The following is a 25,520-nucleotide window of genomic DNA, read 5'->3' as shown; positions in this document are numbered from 1 at the left end:
ACTTCTGCATCTACAACAGGAAAGCACAACTTTGTAGGCAAAAAAAAGGAAGGACAGAAAAGCAAATGCTTGCAGGAGCTCTGAGTTCAGAGCCCAGAACTGATGGTTTTGAGTCTGACTTAGGAAATGCTCCAAAACTACAAATCAAAAAGACTTGTGGCTATGCAGTATTTTAAAGCATAGAACACTTTCTCTCTGAGTACCCATTTTAATCTTTTAACCCTTGATGCTGAGACCAAGATTCTGATGGTAAACTTCATAAATTGTAAGGTCACTTTTTCTGATGAAGAACTTTTCAATAATAATGGCCAACCATGAGTTTATCCTTTGAAAATTTTAAAACACACAGTTCGAACTACCAAATAGTTTGTCGTGTTCAGTCATTTACAGGCAGCAACTGGCATCCACTCGGGATAAAATCTGCTCAGGACTTTCTCCATTTCTTTCCTCCAGAGAGCTAGAAGATGGCTCTTAACATCTTACTGTTCCAACCTGCACAGCACAGTAAAATCAGTGAATTAGCGCATGGCACGGAAACAGCCCATCTGTGAACTGCGAGGTCTGTCCTGTGCCATCTTGCTAGATTCCTGGCTGGCTGGGTTCCTCTCTCACGCTGAATTACCTTCTCATTAAGGGTGAAAGTTAAATATAGTCCTCCTTGTGTTCTGATAAGCTTCTGTTGAGGTCCTCTTTAAAATCAGCATTCACGAGGTAGGAGAGAGGGAGGCAGTGAGGGCACCTCCAGCTCTCTCCTTACTAACAGCTATTTAAGCTTGCTGTCATTTCAGCAGTGATAAATGGTGTTTGTCCTGCACCACGAGGGCAGCGCGATAGTTATCTGGAATCACTCCTGGCCCTCTTGTTCACGGAAATCTCCTGAGTCTGAGGTAGAAACACAGAATGATAGAAAAGTCTGAAGGAACCTCTGGAGACCATCTGGTCCAGCCCTCTGTCAAAAGTGAGGCCCGACATTGGGTTAAGCAACTTAGATTAGATCAGCAGCTGCGGAGAAGGGAAGGGTTTTGTTTTGTTGCCTCTTGTCTTGCTGTTAATCATACATTTCTGATTGAAATCTTGCCTGCTGTACTCTGTGATTTTGGTATGTAGTTCTGGGCTTTTTCTCTTCCTCCTTCAGGTTTGGCTCCTTCCAGTCTGTGTCCCTACGTGAAACCTGAGCAACATTAAGGGCTTTCAGTGCTTTTCTTGGTTTTTCCTTAAAGACTTGGTAAATCTGCATGTCTTGTGTTTCATCTCTTCCTATTATTAAAGTGCAAAGCTATGAATAACCTCAACTTTTCACTGTTTTCAGTTTTCTTTTAGCATAATAGTTACAGTTCATTTGGTTTTCTTATTAAACAATGTAGGTCAGGGACTTTGTTTTGCAAATTTGCTATGTAGGCTCTAAAGTTGTGCTGATACAAGACCATGTCAGTCCTGCAGAGATCATGCCAGCATTCTAAGCACAAGTTGTTTCCCAAATCGCATCCTTATGGTTGTTGTAGGTTGTAGAACAATGCAGTATAGAAAACTGACTAAATAAGACTTTGAGAGTATGCCACGACATAATCTTCTTTAAATTGAAGATTTCATATAACATCCTGGAACCTGAGCAGTATGCAAGTTTCTAAAATATTTAGTGATTTTTTTTTTTTGGTAGTCATTTAGTCAAATCTCTCACTGTTCACTTCCAGGTGATTGGGATAGTTATCATCCATCTTCGTCAAATGTAATATATGAAGAACAGTCACCATTATCTTCATCTTCACATTCTGCTTCCCCATCTGAAGTGTGTTATTTACCAGTACCAGGAGAAGCTTTAACGAGAGTTCAGCTGTCTGAGAAACTGGAACAAGCAAAGAACACTGTGCCTGAAAAGATAAGCACTTTAACTGAAAACCAGTTTGAGATGAAGCCTCAGTCTTCTCCCCAGAGAACAAAGAACAGATGGGAATGTCCCTCCAGCCCGGGCTTTGAAATCACAAAAGGTAGTTTGGAAGTAGGGACCAGAAGAGACAGATCTGCAAGTCCAGAAAAGTTGGGGGCTGCTGAGGGACACCCTCACACAGGATTCCACAGCCCCAGAAAAGAGGGTCCTGAAAAAAACTATGGCAATCTCTCACATAAATCTGATGGTTCCAGAAAGAGTGAGAGTAAACCCACAGAAAAAGGGATGAACAATAGTAACAAAAAAGAGTATTCCAGTGGAAATCAAGGAAGGTCTGCCAGTCCCCAAAAGCATCTCAGTAAGCAAGGAAACGTAGAAATGGTAGGCAGGTTACAAGAATATCAAGATAGAACAGCTGGTGGTGATAAGATGACTGTTGAGCAACTGAAAGGTGGAAATGGTAAAACGGGAGTCACCAGGAAAGGCACGAAGCAGAAAACTTCTGGAAGGATGGAAGGGTGGTCTCCAGAGCGACAACGTGCAGTGTTTGATGAGAATAATCTTCCCCTCAGTGACTGCAGGAGAAACACATCTGAAGACGAAAAGATAAAGAAGTCAAACTCTGGAGAGCCAAGTTCCAGCAGATTCAAAACTTCCAGTCTTTCCAATATTCCACTGCTTTCCATGGAGAAACAAAGAAGGCTAGAAACACAGGAGACTGTTACGCTGAACAGACAACACAGAGACAAACACATGGAGCTGCCCGGCGAAACCAAAGATGATGGAATTTCCAAATCTGAGAATAGTTCTCCAGTCAAGAAAACACCAATAACTCCTGGACCTTGGAGGGTACCAAGCGCGTGTAAAGTCACCCAAACAGCAGGTGTGGCTGAAAAACGGGTTTGACTGACACTTCTTTTTAGAACATGTTTTAATCAAGTTTATAATAATGGTCATTTAAAAGCATTGTTTCTTTTCACGAAGTTGTCATTTTTTTCAGAAACTGATTAGAGGGTGGAAAGTATTTGATTTGTTCTTAAATTATCTAAGCTGCATGAAGGACCTTTTGGATTGCTTAAAAGAAACTCTTCCATAAGCTGCTGTCCCCTTGTCCTTTTGAAGGCGGTGTTCTGCTGCTCCCAACGTTGCACTGCTACGGCTTTCTCAGATAGTATTGTGAGTTTCTGAACAAAATTATTTAATGCCTATATTGCCAATGTGATCATGACTCACTTCTTGTTCTTGTGCCAAGTTATCTACTGTATCCAGTCAATCTAATCCTTCTCATACGTGTTCCAGTCACAGGAAAGGCGAGGTTTTGTTTGAGATGGGTATTTTCTCGAGAGCATGTTGCATGTTTACATAAGGAAATACACATGCTCAGTGGTTCAGTGAGAAGATGGGTGAGTTGGTTCTATCGATTCTAGGGCAGCAAATGAGCCACTAATGCTGTTCAATTGATGTTTTTTCTTAAATTTTTATACCTAATACAAAATCATGTAGATAAAAATTATATTTGACATAATCAATGTTTTGTAATTTTGCTTTTTATGAACACAGCAAAATTGCTTTATTTTCTTGATTCATAAGGATGCTTATAACAACTGTTTGCAAACATCTGTCTGAAAAGAGAAAATTCTGGGTTCTGTTAAATAACATAATTCCTTTGGTTTCCCCTGTGGCACTGTGTCATCCTCGGCGTTCTTTGTAAACGTAAGCAATGTGTGCATTTATCTTCAGCCTCATTGTCGTGCTGTGGACTGAACTCCCATCTTTAATTATTTAATGCTAGTTAGGAGTTGGATTTTTTCCCTCTGTAGAGATAACAGCTGAGCTTTAGGAGAGAACCAACTGCCAAGTAGCTTCTGAACTGAAGTTCTTGCCTGTGTATATTAGAAGTCTCCCATACCTTACTTTGAATGTGTGATCTGCACTCGGAGTGCTAAACAGGATGGTGCACAGGGTGTGTGAGAGTTACTATCTATGGTTTGGGCCGTAGTACCTATTTAAAAAGAGGACTGCTGCCACCAGAGTCTACTGACGCATCAGTCCTACAGCTGTAAGAACAGCAGACTGCGTAAGTTGAAGGGTTTTACTTTCTCCATAGTTTTAGTGATGACTTCCTGACGTCTTAGGTTTTTAATGACTGCAGAAAAGTGGTAAAAGGAGCCCATTGGTCCAGTTGCAGAAGGAGAAAGAAGTGTAAAAGGTCAAGCTTTACTTCTGTTAAAATTCAGACTCCCACGACTTCCTGTTTGAAAGCGAATGAGTGAATCTCTCGTTTTGGCGTTGACACATTTAATGTTTTTAAAGCTTGATGAAGCACAGTGGATCAGTTCTGAGTTGAATTCTTTAGAAGTACAGGTGACTACTCAAACAGCTTTTTGAACAAAGACTTTGAAAATCAAATAGGCTTTAAAGCAGATCTGAACTGTGCTCTGCTGCTTGACATTGGATGATCCATTGAGATTTGCTGTGTAGCATAACATGTACAAATACTCCATGTTGTGGAGTATGACTGTGAAAATATTTAATACTTTGAAGTAGCCTATGTAGATATTAACCATGTATTCTTAACAAGAGTCTGTTTTATGTTGAGTTGTATGCACTTGCCCTAACCACTGAGTACAGTAACAAATTCAGACATTTAATACGAAGATGAACTAGCACCACTGAAATTATTTCCCTGTCATCAACTACCCCTGTATTTTTTCTATATGTTAATGTGGCCTGATTTAGTGTCCTACCTGTGTGATTTCTCCTTCCATAGAACTTGTATCTGTCCCTACTGTACCAGATGACTTAGCAATGTGGCCTTGGAATGCTAAGCAATGTATGGATGTACTGGGTGTAAATGTTTATATATTGTACAGCACCTTTATACATACTTCTGAGGTTCTGACTAGAGAGAGACCTGTAAATCGCTCATTATTTTTTATATAGATATTAAAAAGAAACTCCAGTTCATGGCCTGTTGGTTCTGCACTGTATAAAATAGATTCTGTGTTGACTTTCAGTGGTGTGGTACTCTAAGCAGCTCAATCTATGACCCAGGTTTTGCCCACAAACGTAATACTCTTCTGGAAAACAAATGCAATTTATTATTATTGGAAGTTTCCTTGACTCCCTGGTCAAATAACAAATGTTCAACAAAGGTATTATAAAAATCATCAAGTCCTGTAGAAACGGTTGTTAATGATGAAATACTTGTACTGTAGGTTTATTTGTACATTTTGATATATAAAACTGTCATCTCCTTTTACATCTTACAACTTTTCCTTGTACAGAAAATAGCTGTAAACAGTTTACTACCAAAAATTCTTACGCCATCTTACCCCTTACGTGAAAGAATGAAGCTATGAAAAGTTCCTCAGTTTTTGCTTTTGTCATTACCAATATAATAGGAGATAGTAGAGTCAGTGAAGGAAAATGTAAGGTTAACGGATGTCTGTCTTTAAAACATTTTGTCTCTCTCCTATGCCCTTTCTAAACGTTAATCTGCTTTTGGGTGAGGAAGTCTTTGCCACATCTCTTCACTGAACCGGTTCTCACAACAGGTTTCTTCCTCGGCTATTCCGGTGTAAGGCACTGTTGCAGTGCGGAGCTGCAGCAGCTTCTCGGAACACGGAGCAAAGCTGGTTGTCAGAAACAGACAGGCCAGGATGCCCTCGGCACAGAGCCCGGGCTAAGCGTAGCTGAGGTGGCGTGGGAAGGAACGTAGCAAAACGTTCTACAGTCGATACATGCTTTACTTGCCGTTCATGGTGTGAGGTTGTTCTCACGTAACTAATGTTTTCAAAAAACGATCATTTATTTGCAGAAGACCCAGCGTAAGCCAACCAGCGTGAATCTGTTATATTGCTTAACTGTCAGTAGGGAGGCAGAACTCATCCTGTGCAGACCGGATTTCACTGCCTCCTGCAGCAGTTCAGGATAAAGAGGCAAAGCCTCAAGCACGCTGAGCTTGAAAGAGAAGAAATGCTCTTCAGCACATTCAGATAAATGTGTCTAAGTATTCGGTATCTAAGTATTCATCTAAGTATCAGTCTGAGCAGAGCTCTGAAGAAGGACGCACAAATTGAAGACTCAGTGTAGCTCCAGAGCTCTCTGGGAGGGGTGCTGCTAACTGAAGCAGGAGGCCTGACTCTTCACTTGTCACATGCCCAGGGTGCAGATGGTACAGAAACAAGGCGCCCGTAGCAGTCGTCGGTGTCCCTCTGGTAGGAGCTCTTGCATGGCTTTTAGTGTTCAGTGTGCACACAGTTCCTGCTATTTTCAATGCCAGCTACTAGTATTTGGCCCCATTAATTCTGTTTTGTTGTGTGTCCATGCCACGGGATGACTTTGCTAATTAGACCAGTTTATTCTGTATGTTATAGAACAGTAAAGCAGAGGGAGAACTTTTAATACGTATACTGAGAATCTGTTAAAAAATAGTAATTACAGATTTCTGTCGTTTGAGAGCACCTCTGCTTTTTGCCCAAGCTATTGGTTATCTTCCCTGGTCTGTCTGTCTGGTGGAGAGGGCTGAGTGCCGACGTTCGGTCAGTTCACGGTTTAATTTTCCATAACTGAAAAGAGATACGGAGAGTGAGTATTGGTCTGAAAGCCGTAGGTCTGATTGCTTTTCATCTACAGGCAAAACTCAGTCTCCTTTGCCCATCCTGTGTTGAATACTCTGCTCAGAGAGCTCTGGTTTAAAAGTGTGAGCCACAGGAGGACTCTGTCTTCATTCTAAGGGAAATGACCCAGGATTCTGACTAACAGCTTTAAGTAGGCACTGAAGACCTACTTAAAGGGGGGTGGAAATTTGTCAGCCCTGTCCTCCCCCCGCCCCCGAGAGACAGAGATTCATTCAGCATGGTCCGATCTCTGAATTACCATGTCGAGGGAGCCCGGTTCAATCCCACGACCTTTCTGCTTGGGTGGAGGAGGTCGGCAGTGGTACAGAAGCGACCCCTGCAAGATGTTTCCTGTTAGCTGTATGGGAGTTACACTTACTCTGATATTGAATCCTAGAAGATCGCTTATAACACCTGAGACAGCAGAGAGAATTACAACACGTGTTATATTGTAGATTAACGGATTCATGGTCAGTCCATACAGCCTAAATGGAGTATCTAGTTCCTGCAGTGAAAGGAAAAAGAAGTCCATTAGCGTTAGGCCATACCAGAAGGAATTAATCTTCTGACTTGTAGCTTAATACTGGCTCTCCGGCAGACTTTGCTAATCATGCACTGCCTCTGTATCCTCACTTAAATGTACATACAGAAGTTCCCACTGCATATTTCAGGCCTCCCAGCTCAAAGATGTTTTCTGACAGCCATGCTGAATCTGGAAAGTCTCCTTTGGAGCAACACCAGCTGCATAACAAGAGCTTGACACAACAGGCTGTAGAATTTGTCTAGACTAATTTCTGTGGCTCTTAGACTATGCTCGCTCTTTTCCAAGTATCTACTCTGCTACCATCAACAAGCTTCAGCATCGAAGCTGCTGAAGGAAAATGAGGTTCGAGCAGTAAGGAGACACGCTGTGTTCATACGAGCCTCTCCTCTCACTTATCTAAATCATAGTAAGCCACTACTAATCAAAGGTTTGCAGTGCTAATTAAACCCATGGGTCTTGTATTGCTTCATCTTATGCCATGGCTATAAAAGTACAGAAAAACTCCCGTTGTGAGAACTAACTTACCCAATCAAGAGAAAGAGAAGTGGGAAGAGTAAAAACACACAGTCACTGTCACTAGCCATGGCTTCCATAAAATGTAGCAAGGGTATGTTTTTAGGGAGAGTAGCTTACCTTCAGTAGCTTTGTAGATAGTTTCAAAACATTGTTTACTAGAGACAGCTGTTCTTTCTTGTTTGGCTTCTTCTCCATCTTTAGGTATAAGTTTATCTGTGACAGGGAGATATCACAGACCAGATGTTAACGTGCCAGCGCTAGCCCCCAACTAATTTCTAACTGAGGGAAATTGGAGCCATTTTTTTGCAGTCCACTGTCTGGACTGTAAAAAAAAGTGGTGCATCCACAGACAGGAATTCAGGAGTGATAATATCATTCTTTTTCCGATTGACATGGTTAACACACGTTAACCTAAAGACAAAAATAATCTAGAATTCTAGAATTTGAGTCTGTTGAAATGTTTAACAGCTTGTCCCTCCCCAGCTGTACAGTGTTTTATTGCCTGCTGTCCAGCACAAGTGTTGATTTCTAAATTTTAAAATTTGATTCCAGTATTTTTAAGCTGGTTTGAAACGCAGTAATTACATCCAAACACGCCACAAAGCCAAAGGGAGAATAAGCTCAATGGAGATACCTGCTCCGTGAGCAAGATTGAAATATTACTATATTTCTTGTTGGTTTCAGAGCCCAAAGATGCCAGACGTAGTAAAAAGAGAAGAAGTGCTGCCTCCCAGATTAGGAACTCCCAGTTGTAAGCTGCATTCAGAAATGTTTTGTGACCCTTAAGAACCTGTATTGAGAAAAAATGCCAGTGTCAGTAGCAAGTAACATGCCTGTTCTTTGGAGAAGTGCAAAAGCATTGCCCTTACTCCTCTTCTGCACAGACATCCATGCTCTCTAGCTACTGACAATTTCTCCCTTGAAGTGTAATTCAGTAATGTAACTAGGTTAAAGTAAAGGTCTTGTTTCTAACCTGGCTTTAGCTTGGAATTTGATTTTTTTTCTTTCTGCTTAGAAGCGGATGCTTGTTCTTTCTCTTTCCTCCCTCTTTCCAATTAACTGGTAATAAAATGTCTGTCCTTTCATGTGTTCTTGTCCCACTGGCAGCCTTAGACCACCACAGCCATTTCCCAGTATGCACTCATCAGGTCTAGTACAGCAGGACTGGGATTTCATTACTTCCTCCAGAAACCTGTGGCGTAGGAAAGCCATCACAGCAGTGAGAGGCAGTATCATCGGTCGTAATCATCGACCTTACTGCTACCACAACTGCGTCTTCATGGTATCAAGAACTTGCCTGAACACTGTAACGAATCTCTTGCCAAAAACAAACCAAGACAACAGCTCCAGCATTAACACTGCTTACGAAACAGAAGGTTTAAAAGGTGTAAGTAATAGTTATTGACCTGCTTTTCAACAACAGTGGTTAAAGAGGGTGCTGCAGTCAGTCCTCTTAAATAAAATGTCCTGTGAACACTTGAGGTACTTGGGCAGAGTCCTTTCCTCTGTGCACAAAAGCCTATGTCCTGAAATTTTTCTAATGATTATAAAAACCCAGACCTTCCTCTGCAAACATAGAGAATGAACATCTATTACCAACGAAACATTACAAAGCTTTTAAAAAAAGCAAAACCCTCCATATTACTTTGGAGACAAACTCCTACAGTTCAAGCACTTTGTTGGCTGGCAAAAGAAAAGCCTCCAGTAGTTTGGGGTTTTTCCCCCCTACTTCTTTTTTAAAAAAAAGTTAAAATCTCACCTGGGCACAGCATATAAAAGCAATTGAAAGAGCCAGTAAAAAGACTGACGATACGACAACATCCACAGATCGCTGAGGGCCTCGCCTCTGCAGAAACAAAGACACTGAGTCAGGTCTAAGGTTTGGATGCAGAGCTGTGAAGTCGGGGCTCGCCACCAACAGCTGTAATAATAGTTTAATGCTTCAAGCAATGCTGTCCAGCGTGCCAGACAGCAACGAGGTGAAGTACATGTACCTAGAGATGTGTAACAATCAAATGCACCCATCTTGGATCAGAACTCACCTTCAGATAGGAACGAAGGGATAACCAGATCTTAATGTTTTCTACCTTCTTGAGTCTAAAGTGAGGAATTTCATATTTCCTGGCTTTCCGAGCAGATGTAATGTGACTAAAAAGCTTGGCAAACAAAAACCTCTGCAAATTAAAAACAAACACATACACACACAAACATAAATTAGTCTAAACCAAAAAAGATTGCTTGGGATCGCTTAGTGGTGCCTGGCAGAAAAGGTTAGCCTTGCGGCACACTGGGGAAGCCTAACGGGGACCTTGGTGCACAACCTCTCGGGCAAATAACGGGAGTCATTGTGTGTATGGCAGAGGTGGAACTGCCGCTGCTATGCACAATTGGCCACAAAGCTCTCGCTAAAACAGTAAATAACATCAGCCTGCCTACCATGCAACATTACAGCCACTTTGACAAAGCCACTGCCCACGGTCGTGAGGGAGCTGCATGCGATGCAGCCAACTGTCTAATGCTCCATCTTAGAACAGGCCAACTAAGTAGGCTTTTTCTTCTTCACAAACAAACGGCTCCATGTTGAAGCGTTCGCTTCCATGCAGAGTGCCATTTCAAGGTGTTAAAAGGTTATTCTTCCCTTGGGGGCAGGGGGCCAGGTAAGAGGGGGTGTGCAGGGGGCAGGAAGGGTATAGGCGGGATCAGTTTGTGACTGATCAACAGGAGTCTTACCGGACCCCCCTACCTAAACTTCTTGGACATCTTACCAGCTTTGATGCTTGAGCTTGCTGAGACATGCTTGTCTTGCCAGTGTCTTCAGCGATAGGCAGCGTGGTTTTTGCAGAACACCTGCCCCAGGGTTCATGACAGGCAACGGTACATTCAAACCTACCTGTTTGTACGTTCTCTCAGCAACACACATCATGAAGAAAAACATCCAGGTTAAGCAAAGCCTTTCAAGGAAGTTGATCGCAGACAGAACAATGACAGGGGTGCTAGCAGGTGCTCCACAAAAGATGTGCAAAAGCTCCTTCAAAGAAACGGAGCACAGCTGCTCCAGGTTATCTGCGCGGAAGAGTCTGTAGAGGAACGGTAGGAATGCTAATCCAATGGTGATGATGTTTCCCAGCATTTGATAACCCACTCCTTGCTGGTAGGCATTAACCTGGCAAGCAGGAACAAAACCAGGATGATTATCTGGGTTTTTACATCAAGGAAAAGGCATGCTGTTGTGGCAGCATTAATTCAATCAAGCATTCGGTTCCCCTTCCCTTCAAAGGACATAGCCTAAAAGAATTCCACCCATTTCAGTCCAAAACCAACAACAATCAGTCAATAAAACTACCACCTTCAGCACACTGCAGAGACACAGCCAGCAATAACGGCACTCATTAGTCTTCAACAGGACCGCCTAAATTCTGGTTTATGCAATTTTTAAGTAAGAACATTTGGGACAAGTGTATTTGGAGTTGAGGAGGGACCAGTCTTATGCTGCACTTCATATCTGCATGTATAGCTATTTGCAGGTTTTCTGGTGGTTGTTTTTTAAAGCATGAGGGAGAGAGGTTGCAATGCCCAACAGCCCTCTTACCCTGCTCATGATAATCCCACTGATCTCCAGCACAGACATGTCCACCTTCTTACAGTCATTCCCTTCCCAGATCAGTGCGCTCACTTTTGCAGATGCTGGACTTGTATTCTGCAGCCAAAACAAATGGTTCTATAAAAGAGAAAAGAATGCAAAAGGCATATAATCTATTTCTGTCCCACTAATAAAAAATGCCTTTTCCTAGAAAGTATTTAGATTGGGAGGGGGATTCCAAATGTGTCTTTGGGTGAAATACTTTGTTTTGGGATTAGCAGTGGTCCAGATAATACCAGGGAGAGGAGGGAGTTGATCACTGATAACATTTAGACCATTCCAGACTTCTGTGTGATTAGCACAGTTGACAGAACGGGCTCATCCAGCATTAGGTTGCCCACATTATACCAACAGCACTCAGATGGGTCTTTCATATTATTTGGGCAGACGGGGGAAAAGGGGGACGAAGGGGGGTGTGTGGGGGATCTTTCATAGTATTCTCAGCTACCGGATACAAATGAACAAACCTGCTGGAAAACATCTTCCTTCACATCCCGCCTGGTACCTCTCACAGTCACTTCCTCACTGTCGCTGGTGCAGGACGAGCGACACTCTGGCCCGTGAAGCAGATCATCCCAAAGCATATCTTCTGTCTCGGAGTCATGGCGAGTACTTTCCGAGTCTCTCCGGGTCACACTACAGCTCCGGGACCCCATACTAATGCAGGACCTCAAGTCCTTTGAAGATGAGCAAAATGTACACAGCACAGCCCCACAGCAGTCTGCAGAACCACCTCCTCCTCCCCCGCAATCGGCTAAACCAGCTTCCCGGGGCAGTCGAGAAGCCCCAGTCGCACCCACCTGACGCAAGCTGCTAAGGGCACTATTACTCAGTGACGGTTTTTGCAACCAGCATTTCTACGCAGGAAGTCACACAGACAGCATTAGTTCCCCACCTCTATTCCCAGCTTTCCAAAATAAAAATTGACTTACTCATTCTAATGCAAAAGTTTTCTGGCTTTTGCATTATCTCTTTTAAGATTTCATTTACATTTTATATTTATTTCTAGATGTTTATATTTATAGTTTGATATTCATATATTTTATTTCTATTTCTATTTTATTTTCAGGTGGGGGAGTGGTAGAGGGGAAGATAAACAAAGTAGTGAAGTGAATGAGTATATATCACAGAACAGATTTATGTCTTCATTTTCAAATCAAAATTGATTAGCATAAAAGCTACAGTGCTGCCTCCCAAACCACAAGAGCAATTGTAGTGATTCAACACTATCGGAGCTATTAGGGGCAGCTTGGACCATACTATGCTGCCAATAGAGCGATTTTTTGGTCGGTTGGTTTTGTTCTTGTTAAGCAAAGCAGTATACTCACAATTGCGAACAATGTTTACAAAGCTGCAAACAAGCAGGGAGGAAGGCCACGCCTTATACCTGAAGATGTTGAAGCACTATCAGTTAATAATGGTCTGTTCTAACGGGGAGGATGTCCCTGCACTGGCCAGGCTTGGTAAAGCTCTGTCTCTTGAATTTATGACCATACCTGACTATATAATGTGGATTCCAGTTCAGATTCCACGACACTATCAGAGTCTCTGGCACCTTTAAGGGCTTGCTTGACCTGCCAAAACCAAAGGAAAACCAGCTCATTATCCATAGCAAAAAATCATGTGGAAAATGGCATAAATTGAACACGAGTACCTGTGAGACAGCCTGGCTCAAGGAAACGAGAGGCCTCTTTTTCTTCTCTTCATAGCTATTGTCACTGGAAGCCCCTTCTACATCCTGGCGTAACAAGATCCTTTGTGCCATTGCTTCAGCATCCTCCTCACTCGAAAGCTCATCGGAAACACCACCTCTGTTGGCACAGTCATCCTAGAAATACAGCAGTCAAAATAAGACTAAGGCACCAAAAAAGGACCAACCTGAATTGCATCAAACCAAAGGTTGAAAGCCAGTGCTGCTGCTGCCCTGGTATACGCAGTAATCTCTCATTACCTGCAAAAGCCAGCAGAAGATGATCTCCACAGAACATGCAGAAACAGAATCCAACTTGGCATCACAGAGATATCACAAATTTTAACCCCCCACCCCTGCCCTTGCCTTGCCCCAGAGGGAATGAGAGGGAATCTTGGGTGGGGTGGAGCTGGATTTGGGGCAAGGGCGGGAAGAGGCAGCGGCAGCTCTTGGCTATGTCTTACCAGCAACCTTAAGCCCAGGAGAACAGATGTATCTACAAGCCAGCGGCTAGCAGACCTGAACTCATGAGATGTGTCCCCCTACACCTAGCTCTGCTCCTCTCCAAATGCCTAGAGATGGAGGAGTTGGGATGGCACAGTACCACTGCGTTCTGCACAGATTCTAATCTAAGTTCTTCATGTGGGAGTTAACACCTTACTGACCCAGAGGAGCCTCAAAAGTAACTCCACAAAAGTAACTCCACTTTAAAAAGTACAAAAAGTAACTCCACTTTAAAAAGTACAAAAAGTAACTCCACTTTAAAAAGTACAAAAAGTAACTCCACTTTAAAAAGTACAAAAAGTAACTCCACTTTAAAAAGTACAAAAAGTAACTCCACTTTATGTTTTAGAGACTTCAACAGAGGTCACAATGCTTTAACTCTGTCTTTCTCTCTCCCCAAGGGATGTTTCAGTCTTTATTTTCCTGCCTCGCCCTGACAGGATATTGTGGGGAACTGTTTGCAAGGCAAATTATTTTACAAAACTGCTTTCGAAAATTGCTAATTTATTTATTTTTAATCATTATCAGCAGTCTTCCTTAACTAAACATCTTGTGATCAGAAGTCTCTACAACTAAACAAGCACCTTGGTAAAACATTTTCCAGATTGTCTGTGTTTGACATACTTGACTATTGTAACAGATGAAAAGATGCGGACAGTAAAGTATTAGCACCACGTCAGCTGTTCAGTCGAGAAGTAGAAAGGGTTTTCAGGTTTCCTATATGCAAGCAAAGATTAGAAGAAGGGAGTATCTTGTATTAGATCAAACCATACCATTAAGTACCAACAAACTTTTGGGCACATACAGAATACACTGAAATTTCCGACTTCAAATGGATCTTTCCTGCCAGTACCTGATGGCTCTTTTCCCCATCGGAAAGTTTATTTTTCTCTCTGAAGTGCAACAGCCTGTGTTCAGATCTGGCATGTCTGTGCTTAATGCCATTATTCACAGCAGTCACACCGTTTTCTGTCTCAGTCCCTTTCTCAGCTACCAACTTTACTCTTCTAATCCTATGAGAGAAAATATAATTAAATGCTTTTATGTCAGAGAAAACTCTTCGAGGAAAACATCATGGTCTCTTTCACTTGCCGCACAGGTACAACATTAAACAATACAGCTAAGGAAATACAAAATTGTCTTCTGCTGACAGTCTCTTTGCATCCTGATTCTGTTGAAGAGACTTAGATCTGCTTCACTCCCACTGGATAGTTCTTTTGTGACTTTAATAGTCTCTTAAAACTTCTAAACCAAGAGGGAATGTTTTTCTTATTACTATTTTGAAAAAAATAAGAGCAATGCAGAAGACAAGAAGTCCTCATCGAGAGAAAGGACCTGTCAGTTGAAAACTCATCAAGAAACTCACCTGAGAAAACAGCAGAAGACAACCAAATATTATCCCAGACAATCTATCCTCCTTTTCCTCGAGTTGCTTTTAGAAAAAGTAAGGTGGTAAAGTGGGATGACTATTCAAGCAACTTAAACTACAAGGTACAGTTGCTTCTGAAATCAGGTAAAACAGGAATATAATTTGAGCATACACATTCAAGAAACGTCACTTATCTGATAAATAAAAATAAGCTCCACCACTTTCTTCAACTCGCCTAACGCTCGGTTTTAGCTGTAGTGTGAGACAGGGTACGATCTCCTAATAAGGACATCCTAAAAATTCATGAGGAATCAGCCTCCTATAATACCAAGAGTGCTTTTAGTTCGAAAGAAACTAGCTGGCAGACTTTGGGGATGTCAGTGGCAGTACACATTCTGTCTTCATTTTCCAGATACCAAATTGTTCACAGTGTCATTACAAACACACCAAACCCAGGGAAGATCACATACCTCCTTCGGAAAAGCATACTAAATAAATGGTTAAGAATGGATGCAGATTCAGACTGCTCTTCTTTACTGTTTTTGTCAGGAGAAGACCAACTGTTCCCATCGACACCCACAGATTTGCGTAACTTCCTGATTTTTAAAAAGAGGAGAATTAAATTTGCATAGCGAGCTACTTCCAGGTCTTTCTTAAAAGATCTGAATCAGATCTGAACAGCCTTTTAGATGCTATTTATTTTTCTTAAGTCATGCAGACAGGATGCTTATTTCCAAATAAAATAATTTTTGTTTGAATTAACAGAAGTTATGCATATACCCCCAGGACATCAGTGTATCACTAGTACAGGATGCAACAGACAAAATCTGGACAAAATCTTTACTGTAGAAATATAACGGAGGCAAAACTATCCACATCCACCATCCTGTGTTCAAACATACTACATCAGTGCTTAAACAGAGTCAGACACCTAACGGTTAAATACCGACTAGATGAACCGTAACACCTCCCACACGCACAAACACACCGCCAGCAACGAATCCACCACAGGCACCTCTGCCACCATTCGCCTGTCCTCCGCACACACCAGCAATGCCCTGCAGTTACCGCCAAAGCAGGACACCAGGCTGGTTTGCAAAACCTCGGCGATGCCTTTCTGCGCAGAATGCCCTCCTCTGGCCGCAGAAAGAAACTGTATGAAAAGCTCCGTCAGAAAAGGGCCCAGCTGACAACTAAACCAGACCTGGGTAATTTGCAGCATTTGTCTTGGTTATGAAACGATTACAAGCAAGACAAAAAATACTCATTTTCACACTTATGGTTAAATAACATATTTACATTAAAATGGAAGAGAAGGTATTTACCCGTTAACTTCTACCATGAGCAATCCATCATATGCTTTGATGCCAAGAAATGAACCCGTTACCCCGCTCACCTCCTCCGCCTGCCGAGCCCGTTGTTTCCTGAAGGTTTGTTGATCTGGGTGGACACTATTTGACAGTGAACGGTTCCCATCAGTAACATAAGGCACATTGGTCCCATGACTTCACTTACATTCACGACAGGCATCATGAAATACAACACAACTGCTATGACTGAAAAGGAGAAAATTGTATCAAATGCAAAAATTGGGAGCATGGCCCAGTTCTTCGCCTTAACTATTTACTTTCACTCTGTTTTATCATTTCTGCAAATACTAGTGCCGCACATCTTGAAACCTACACTAAGTACGTTCCAGACAGGATCCTTATGCTTTAGATTATGGACAACAAAATGACATCACATTCCTTGCAGGAAAAGGATTGTGGCACAGACTGCTACCACCCCGTACCTTGCATAACGTAGAGCACCAGGAGCCACATAAAAATACGCTGGGAAGTAACCTGTATCCACCACTGGCTGAATAACGGAAAAAATACGACTCTCACAATTCCCTTCCGAGTTAGCGATGTCCAGGGAATTTCAGGCTTGGCTTTGGCAAACGTCGAGCCTTGGAATTAAAAGAAAAACAAGTCATTAACTGTGAATTACGAGAATTTCCTTACTCATGACTTCCTCTTGGGCCAAGACCAAACCCTGCCAGAAGGCTGCGGGTCAGAAGGGTGACAGCAGCCCAACTTCAGGCGCTCGCCCAGTCTACGCAGCTCGAACAGGCGCCTCTAAAAGTAGCCCCTCGTCCTCTCTCGGCGCAGCGGCTGCTGACCCTTCCCGACCCACCCAGGTCCGCTCTCACCAACCGCTTCGCGCTGCTTTCGCTGCCCCACCCCGAATCCCTCCCGCCGCTGCCTTCAGGTTTTCCTCGCTCCTTCTGCACCAAGGCGAGCGAGCACCGGCACCCTCCGCCGGCGGCAAGCTCAGCCGGTGGCTCGGGCTCCGGGCGGCCGCCCCACGGCTCGGGAAGCCACACGGGCGCGGAGAGGGCCGCTCCCCCCGCCCTCGGGTAGCGGCCGCGCGGGGACGCCGGCACCTCGCTGGGGGACCGCTCACCTCTGATTAAATCCACATCGATCAGATCCGGCTGAATGTGGCCCTTCTTCTTCGGCTTGTTTTTGAAGCCCTACGGAGCCGAGAACAAAGGCCTGTTAGCTGCGGCGGGAGCCGAGCCCGGGCTGCGAGGGCGGCGGGAGCGCCCGGCCGCCGCCGTTACCTTCATCTCGGTCTGCTCGATGGACTTCTCCCATATCTGCTGGTCGTAGGCCCCGATCTGGAAGGAGAGGAGGCTGAGGACACGGCCGGGCCCGCGCCCGCCCGCGCCGCGCCGCACTCACCTTCTTCTGGTACCAGGAAATGGCATCCCTGTCGCGAGAGGCCATGGGGCGCCGCGGGGCGCAGGGAGCGCGGGGCGGCCCGGCCCTGGCCCCGGCCGCGGCCCCGGCCGCTGTTACCCTGGAGACCGCCGCAAGCCCGGCGCTCGACTGCCTCCGCCTGCCCCCGCCCCGCCCCGCCCAGGCAGCACCAGGAGAGCGCCGAGGCCGGCTCCGCCCCGGCCGCCCACCGCCGCCGCGGCGGCCCTGGAGCAGAAAGAAGCAGCCAGGCAGTAAAGGACAAAATCAGACTTTGTTTATTAAAAAAATACTTTACAGGAAAAAATTCTATGCATTCCGCTGGACTATTTTACAAAGAAATAGCTTAACAGTTTGACACTGTGTACAGCCAGCTACCGACAGAACGCGCGGCGCGAGGAGTCACACACGGGCTCGAGCGCTTCGTCCCGCGCGGCTCGTGGTAAAACCTCTTCGAAACACTTGCTAATGTCAATAAATATACTAAGGCCGCACAAAGCAAACAGTCTTCCAGGCAATTGTACACGTCCTCTGTAGGCAGAGACCTTAGATAAATTAAAAACCACAGAAAAAAATCGTAGCTGCCAATCAAAACCAAATTAAATCACAAAAACAGCAATACAGAAGTCTCTTTACATGTTGTACAAAGAAATCAGAAGCACATGCCTGTCTCTAAGTACGCGGAGTGCCCGCAGACACCTCCTCGGCCCCCGCGCCATCGCCCCGGGCTGCCCCGCGCCCCTGGGGTTTCTCGCCCGGCAGCACCAGAACGCTCAGGGCGAGCTCTCGGGGAGAGAGGCCGCTTTTCTGGGAGTGAAAACAAGCGTTCCCCTCTTCTCGCACCCCTTAAGCACGTACAGAGCTGCCGACACTCAGCACTCCTCGGAAACCGCAATTTCGGAGTTTACTACTCAGCTGATCCAGACCTGGAAAGGGCAGGCCGCGCCAGATTAAGGACTTGAGCTCACGCCTCTGGGAAAAGCTCTGACAATTAGCCTTGTCCAGGGGAACTAAACTGTAACATGCAGGAAAACTGACAGAGTACAGTAGAGAGCCCTTTTTCTGTATGGCAAGATCTATATCTGTGAAAAATGCTGATTATAAATCCCCTGAGAACACTTCGCCAAGTGTCCCACCTTCCTGGAAGAGAACGTGTCAAGCATCTGCACAGAATGACTTGTAGCATGTCTAAAGGAGAGAGGAAACGGAAGCTAACTGGTATCTCATCCTCAAGTTCCATTTTGCTAGTCCACTTCTAGCACAACCAAGCTACCCACCTTTATCCCAAGTGACATTTTTAATCAACAGCACTTTATTTAAAATAGAAGCCTAAGCCCGAGTGCCGTATCTCACAGCTGATCACTCTTTAGGGACAGAGCGCTTGGTCAGTTGGCAGGTGTCTCCAGCGTAAAGCTGGGGTGCTTTCTCGCTACCAGCTGACACATACCACAGGGCAGATCCTCATAAACGGAGAACTGAGGACTTACAGCAACTGACCAGCGCATTCGTATTTATGAACTGTTCGGTATCTATCTGGGTACTACTGAGAACTATTAGAACAACCCATGAAACATGCCAAAGTTTGATTCTCTCATTACATAGGCTGTTTTATGAAATCTTAGAGAAATTCAAACAGCCAGCTATTTAACATGAGAGATACTTACTTGGACCCACCCAGAGATTTGTTTTGCTCAGCAAACACTAAGTGGCTTGAACTCGTTACTTCATTTCTAAACAGCTATAGCTTATAAAAAACAGCACTCTTCGTGTCTTGTTCTGAAACACATTTGCACCTTTCACATCAAGGCATTGTTCTGATTCTGCTCTGTTGTTTTCAGTGCAGGTGAAGGGATCTTGGACCAAGGGCCGTATAGCGATCGGCTGCATAAGCAATCCCTCTCGTACTTTCCAACCGGAATTGAGGTGGAGTTTGAACATAGTACGTCATTTTGGTTAAAGCGTACCAAAGCTGATAATGTATTTAGGTAATAGATTTTTATAAAGTTTGCTCCTCAGTTCCTCAATCTTCCAAGCATGCTAGAACAGCATCAGCAACATTCAAGTCATTTGAAGACACATTTCTGTATTTAAATCTGACATTAGGTATTAAGTTAGTAATTGAGCGGAACATAAAGAGAGCATGATACTATCGGTCATGTCCCTCCATCCAAAGAGTAAGTCAGAGCATTTTCCTGGTATTTCAGGCTGTAGTCACAGATTTCACTAACACTACAGCTTTGAAAGCAACATGAGCCACTCTGGTCTTCCTCCTTTATCCATCTGAAAACGCGCTATTAGAATGTACAGAGGCCTTCCAAATTGATTCCCTCTTAATTCTATTTCAACTTCCACGACAAAACAGACAAGTCGGCGTCCGGGGGCTCTGAATCTGTTTATTCTGCCTTTAAAGTTATGTTTGCAGACTCACTGTGGTATCTGCAGATTTGTCAATTCCTGAGTGATTGTACGCAGTGCTGGCTGTCAAAGAACGGCCACCTTACTGATGTACCTCTACTGACACGACCAAAGAATAGCACATGTGAGAAGTGAAATGGGCACTTGGAAGACTAGCAGACTTCGTAAGAAGGAAAGAACACCCTTGGGTAATACGATCTTTGAATGAGAAGGATGAACTGAAACCACTATTGCCTGCGAGGAATTTTACTTTGCACAACCCTTAAAGCTATGAAATTCCTCTCAACATAAAAAGTGGAAAAAACCCACCAGAGAACAGACGGCTCATTTATGAGCTGGTCTGGGTCATCTAGAATTTCTGCTAAGATTAAATTACACCCCTGCATGAGTCACATTACTTTTCATCATAAAAGCTTTCCATTCTAACACCTTATTTACACAGATTACTAAACAAGTCACTACCACTTCAATCTGTAAATTAGTTTTAAATTGAAATATTTCCTAGTCCTCATTTTTGTACCGAAGACAATACATACATACACATAAGGAGTAATACAGGTTCTAACTAATCACTGCAGTATCTTCTGATGATTATTTTTCTATCAGTTTAAAATAGTGACCTCTACACTGAGGTGCTAATATGCATATAAAAGCCTACACAAACAATATTGCACAAAGATTTATAATAGAGTAACATATTTTAGAGACCCTTATAAAGAGAAGAGTAATAATTGATATTAAAAAGATGCATCCAGAACTAACACAGCATCTTTGCTTTTGTCTAGTCTAACATAGTGTTTCAAATCTTTCCTACCCCAGTGAGGATTAGAACAAAGTTATCTGGAGACAGCTTAAGTTGCACCAAAACCCAACTTGTACTCTAAATGTGGGGAGGGGGAAGGGAGAGGGAGAAAGGGACAGGACTTTTCCTTTTGATGACTAGAAAGGGCAGTAGTAAGTGGGGTGAGTGAAAGTCAAATACAGATTACACGTTAACATCCAGAAATATCGAAAGATCGTTTAAAAACTGTTGATAGCTGACACTCTACATATTTAGCACGTGCCACTGATTTTTCCACAGTACCTGGGCACCCAGAAGCTACACATGGAAACAGCAGTCCAATGCCATAATACTTTTTATTGTGAAATAGTAATACAGAACTTCCTAGAATAAGGACAGCCTTACTGTGAAAGTCAGTTATCAACTCAATGCTAATATATTAAGTGCATCAGTACAAGGGGAAGCGTGGTTCCATTGGACACGTTACGACCTGATCAAAACAAGCTGCCGAGTTGGTTAGTATTTTAAAGCCTTAAAGTGCTCAAAGATAGCAGTTTCCTCCACAAGACTACCAATAGGTTCTCTAATTTTGACGCTAGTATTAATCATGTTCAGGGAAGATGTATTTTGGAAGCAAAACCCTCACACCAAACAACATAAGCAGTACTATGAAAAGTGTTAGGTCAGTAAGTCATTGCATTTCAACAGGATCACTTTCTTCAGTTAATTTTACAGATCACCTTTGCAGGAACTGTAAGAGAGAGATCAACTTCTATAGCTTGTATATAAACCCAACTTGTATATAAACCAACATGTCAAGAACAGACATACTAAAGTTTCACAAATCATCAAAAGTGCTGTGCTTTCTCTTTTTTTTTTTAAGCAATTAAAATGAGATGGGAAAGTCACTTTGCAAGTCTTCTACAAAAGCATCACTTTCTGGTGAAGATTAGAGATAAAGTAAAAGTAGGGAAATAACACTGACCAACATAGTTCAATCATTTTATGTTCCTGGAGGAATTTCATTCTGACTTCGAGGAGATATTCAATATCTCTTTACTTAAACAGAAAGAAGTGGTAGACCACTGTTACAGGTTGTACTAAGGGGTTAAAATACAACTTGAATTTTGCATAATCTGTGTAAAAAAGATATGCTTGACATTTTGGAATGTCACCTTTCTTTATAGAATTATAGGCAAGATTTCTCCAATAAAACATAAGCCAGTTATAAAACTATAACTTCACATCAAAATTTTAAAAAGTTGTTAAAAAAATGTTTGATTATATACATATCACACAGAAGAGCCTGCATGATCCTGTGGATTGTGTTGCTGATCAGACTCTATTTTAAAACCTGGAAGGGGCTGGGCCACCTGATCTGGTTGCACAAGTCCTGATATTGAAGAAACAGAGGAGGAGAGCACCCCTGTTGTAAGCTGCATTTCTATACCTCGTTCTTCAGACTCTGTTTTTACACTCACACACTGGGGTTCACCTTCTGACTCTGTCTTTCCAGCAACACTACTGTTCAAGCTTGAATTGCTTTCTGCATTTTGAGAAGTCTCCCCCACAGGGTGGTACTGTTTAAGTCTTATGTGCCAGGCTAAGCTGCAGACTGCTGACACTGTTTTGAACTGATGAATGACATTTCTAGGGATGAAGTAGATGTCATTGTCACACAACTGAATTCTAGCATAGCGAATGCCTTCCCGTCTCATTTGGTTTAGTTTGGCTTCATCCACCCATTGAACACACTGAGAGAAGGAAAGATGGTAAAGTTAGTGGTAAAGTCCGTTTAGAGTAAACAATTCAGTATCCACCTATTTTCAACGTACTTCATGTCTAAATCAGAATGTTGCTGTTTAACAGGTAAAACTTCAAAGGTAAATGAGAATTCAACTTTTAAAATATAATTTATCATCTAACGTGCACATCTTGGGAGAGGACAATGAACAGTTAAGAGCATTCTACAGCTATAGCTGAAAACAGAAGGTTCGACATGAGGCTGCACTGTTTTGGCTGACAGGACTGAGTTTACATGCCTTCACATCCCGAGACAACATCAGTATATTAGAAAAAGCAGAAACAGGCGTGCATTACTTCTTAATCAACTTCTAATTGTTTCTGTGCACATATCCTGACTCACAGCATACATCCCAGCTTGGTGGAAAGGAAAAGCAGTTCAACTAGATGATCGCTGTAGGTCCCTCCTAACTGAACTATTCTATTCTGAAACATGAGAAGGAAAATTGCCCAAGAGTGCTGTGAACTGAGGGCCACTGAGGATACAAAAGGGCTGGCTATACAGTGAACCTGAAAACAGTCAGAAGCTACTTCCAAAATGCTAAGAATGGGCTGTCACTAGGGAAGATTCAATACCTGTGACACTGGAGGTTCATGCAGGTCCAACTGAAGTCTCTGCACAACATCAGTGAAATCTTCAGCATGAAAACAAACCACATCTTTGGTTATACGAGGCTGGTCACTCCTAGAAAAAGGTGAGAATTCCAGGGATTTTTAAAGAATTTGAGTTATAGAGAATTATAGCTCTTTCCAGCAGAAAGTTTCATTGAACCAATGACCTACTTCAGTTTTACACTGCGCACAAAGTCTCATCACTTCAAGACACATATTATTTTGAAAAGGAAGTATAATTCATAGATTTTTTTTTCATTTTACTTCTTTCTTGATGCATCCACAAGAAGTGATGTTTTCATGGACAAATACTATACTGAAATGTCCGAGAACTAGGTTCAAATGGCCACTATCAAAGTTCTCTGTATGTTCTAGGAACCACAATTTGCCTCAGTTCTTCCATTCTATAATTAAACAGAATAATTCTGTATTAAGGGCAAAACGTAAAGTAACAAAGTAACTCTGAAGCCAAAGCAATGAGGACCTGGGTTTTATTCAACGGCTGTGAATCAGAATAAAGGAAGTTCTGGCACCTTTCATTCATCTGAAAATCTAATGATATTGCTAATGATGCTATCCAATTTCTACTGTAATTGCTAGAAATAACAATGATGCAAGCCTAGTTTCTGTGCAAGGTCAACAGCAATATCCTGGGTACATGAAATGAGAAAGCACTGTAGCTGTGAGATTAACTACACTGAGTTCTTAGATTACTCTTACAGAAGTTAGCATTAATATACCTATTCAGGAAAAGAACAATCACAGATGATGGTCCGCGCATGGTATCTTAAGGCTTATTTTGTATGTCACTAAAGTTTTCTGCAAACTGCTGTTACAACTTTTCTGCTGCCTCAAGAAGAGGGAAAAAATACCAGGTATATAGCTTGGGTTTTTCAAGGTCTAGACAACATTTATCTCATTACAGGGTTTAAACCATTTCTTTGACTAGGCTTGTTTTTCAAGGAATTGTCTTTTTTTAAGAGAGAAAATGTTTAGAATTACCCCCTCCTGCTAGAATAGTTGCATTTCAGCAGCACTTACCATTCCCCGAACTGTACAGCCTTCAGAACACCTACAGCAGCCGTACTCTGCCAGTCAAACCCTTGCCCCACGTGATCAGCATGAGCTCTTGTTCTGTCTTCAAACAGAACCTCACGGGGCTCACTGGTCCGAGGTAGGTACTGGAGATTCTTTATTTCATTCATTGACCTACAACATGATAGAGAGACATACTAAAAAAATGTTTCAGACTACTCAAAAATAAATACTTGTATTAAAATAATCTTAAGGCATTGTGTGCTGCAGGCTTCAAAAATCAAAGACCAAAGCACTTCCCTCTGATTTCTCCCAGATGTTTATTCGACAAAAGATTGAAACAAATAGAGCAAAGTACAATTCAGGTTATGAGATCAAACTTGATAAAGCAAATCCACTCACCAAAAAAATTTTTTTTGTTAACTTGTGCTGAAAGAATTCTTCCAGGAATGTAATGGTATGTAAAATAGAGCTATTTTAACAGATACTGAAGTTTAGTTATTTGGGAATACGTCCAAAAATTCTGCTTTAAATTACAATTAAAATATGCTTCCAATTCTTTATCTCCTAAAATTTGTTCTACAGCACACTCTTTCTGAGAAAGATAGCAAGTACATATGTATACCACAATATTTCCTGAGAAGGCAGACAGTATTACAAGTGCTTCAGCACTAACATTAAAATGCAACATGAACAGTGCCAGGATCTCTGCTGTTTTAGAGCATTTCACCTGCTCCCCCCCCCCCCAAATTAGTTCTTTCCACAGAAATAAGATTAATAAAACAAGTCTCCTGAAGGATAATAAAAAGAGGTTTAATTCTTAAGAAAGCATTGTTCTAGGACATACTACTATGAAAAATGGCGAAATAAAATAACCATCACAAATAATATATTTGTCTTATCCACTGAGCCTATTTGAAGCAGAAATGAAAATGAAATAAGTTTTAAGAATCTGTGAATTAGCCTTCTGAAGAACTAGTTACACAAAGTATTCAGGTTTTGTTCTCAAAGCTAACAGACATAACTGCAATGTTTTACCTTTAATACAGAAAGGAAAACAAAACATTACCGGCGCCGTTTAAATGGCGATTTTGGCATATCAGCTGTTGGGATCATCTGCTCTCCTGGTCTCACCCACATTATGGGACCATCATCACTTTGTGACCTGCACTGAAGTCTGAGACTAGAAAGAGTACCCCAGGGCAAAGTCATCTAAAAGAAAACAAAAACAAAACAACCCACAAAACACACATAACACAAAACACTGGGTGAGATAGAAAAATTAAATGATGCCTTTGGTAAAACTGGTTCAAATTTGCTGTCAAAAGAATTGCATAGAAACTAAAATAAATTTGAAAGG

The 25,520-nt window shown here is 42.4% G+C and overlaps 2 protein-coding genes across 15 annotated transcripts in view; one reads left to right on the top strand and one right to left on the bottom strand.

Moving 5' to 3' along the window:
- Positions 1-4,970, top strand: part of MAGI3 (membrane associated guanylate kinase, WW and PDZ domain containing 3) — a 75,760-nt gene extending 70,790 nt beyond the window's left edge. For 3 of the 5 annotated variants that reach the window (XM_072844781.1, XM_072844780.1, XM_072844782.1), the window contains exon 21: positions 1,692-4,970. In XM_072844781.1, coding sequence (XP_072700882.1) covers positions 1,692-2,791 — 1,100 coding nt within the window. In that variant the 3' untranslated portion in view covers positions 2,792-4,970. Of the gene's footprint in view, positions 1-1,135; positions 1,226-1,691 lie in introns of all 5 variants that reach the window. The other 2 variants (XM_072844785.1, XM_072844783.1) reach the window with 1 other exon arrangement.
- Positions 4,971-5,024: 54 nt separating this feature from the next.
- PHTF1 (putative homeodomain transcription factor 1) overlaps positions 5,025-25,520 on the bottom strand; it is a 32,604-nt gene continuing 12,108 nt past the window's right edge. The window contains exons 4-24 of one of the 10 annotated variants that reach the window (XM_072844788.1): positions 25,230-25,372; positions 24,167-24,334; positions 23,090-23,198; positions 17,379-17,435; positions 17,219-17,288; positions 16,563-16,721; positions 16,167-16,221; positions 15,759-15,923; positions 15,241-15,366; positions 14,255-14,414; positions 12,862-13,035; positions 12,704-12,781; positions 11,675-11,884; positions 11,157-11,285; positions 10,458-10,730; positions 9,610-9,741; positions 9,327-9,413; positions 8,202-8,357; positions 7,685-7,780; positions 6,887-7,012; positions 5,025-6,456 (exon numbers count right to left, since the gene is read on the bottom strand). In XM_072844788.1, coding sequence (XP_072700889.1) covers positions 6,436-6,456; positions 6,887-7,012; positions 7,685-7,780; positions 8,202-8,357; positions 9,327-9,413; positions 9,610-9,741; positions 10,458-10,730; positions 11,157-11,285; positions 11,675-11,884; positions 12,704-12,781; positions 12,862-13,035; positions 14,255-14,414; positions 15,241-15,366; positions 15,759-15,923; positions 16,167-16,221; positions 16,563-16,721; positions 17,219-17,288; positions 17,379-17,435; positions 23,090-23,198; positions 24,167-24,334; positions 25,230-25,372 — 2,694 coding nt within the window. In that variant the 3' untranslated portion in view covers positions 5,025-6,435. Of the gene's footprint in view, positions 6,457-6,886; positions 7,013-7,684; positions 7,781-8,201; positions 8,358-9,326; positions 9,414-9,609; positions 9,742-10,457; positions 10,731-11,156; positions 11,286-11,674; positions 11,885-12,703; positions 12,782-12,861; positions 13,036-14,254; positions 14,415-15,240; positions 15,367-15,758; positions 15,924-16,166; positions 16,327-16,562; positions 16,722-17,218; positions 17,289-17,378; positions 17,436-17,499; positions 17,656-17,776; positions 22,465-23,089; positions 23,199-24,166; positions 24,335-25,229; positions 25,373-25,520 lie in introns of those variants that run through there. The other 9 variants (XM_072844786.1, XM_072844787.1, XM_072844790.1 and 6 more) reach the window with 9 other exon arrangements.

Source organism: Ciconia boyciana, chromosome 23 (assembly GCF_034638445.1).
Source record: "Ciconia boyciana chromosome 23, ASM3463844v1, whole genome shotgun sequence".
In the NCBI taxonomy this organism is placed as follows: domain Eukaryota; kingdom Metazoa; phylum Chordata; class Aves; order Ciconiiformes; family Ciconiidae; genus Ciconia; species Ciconia boyciana.
Note: the sequence above shows the minus strand (reverse complement) of the source record. Positions and strands in the feature narration are given on the sequence as shown.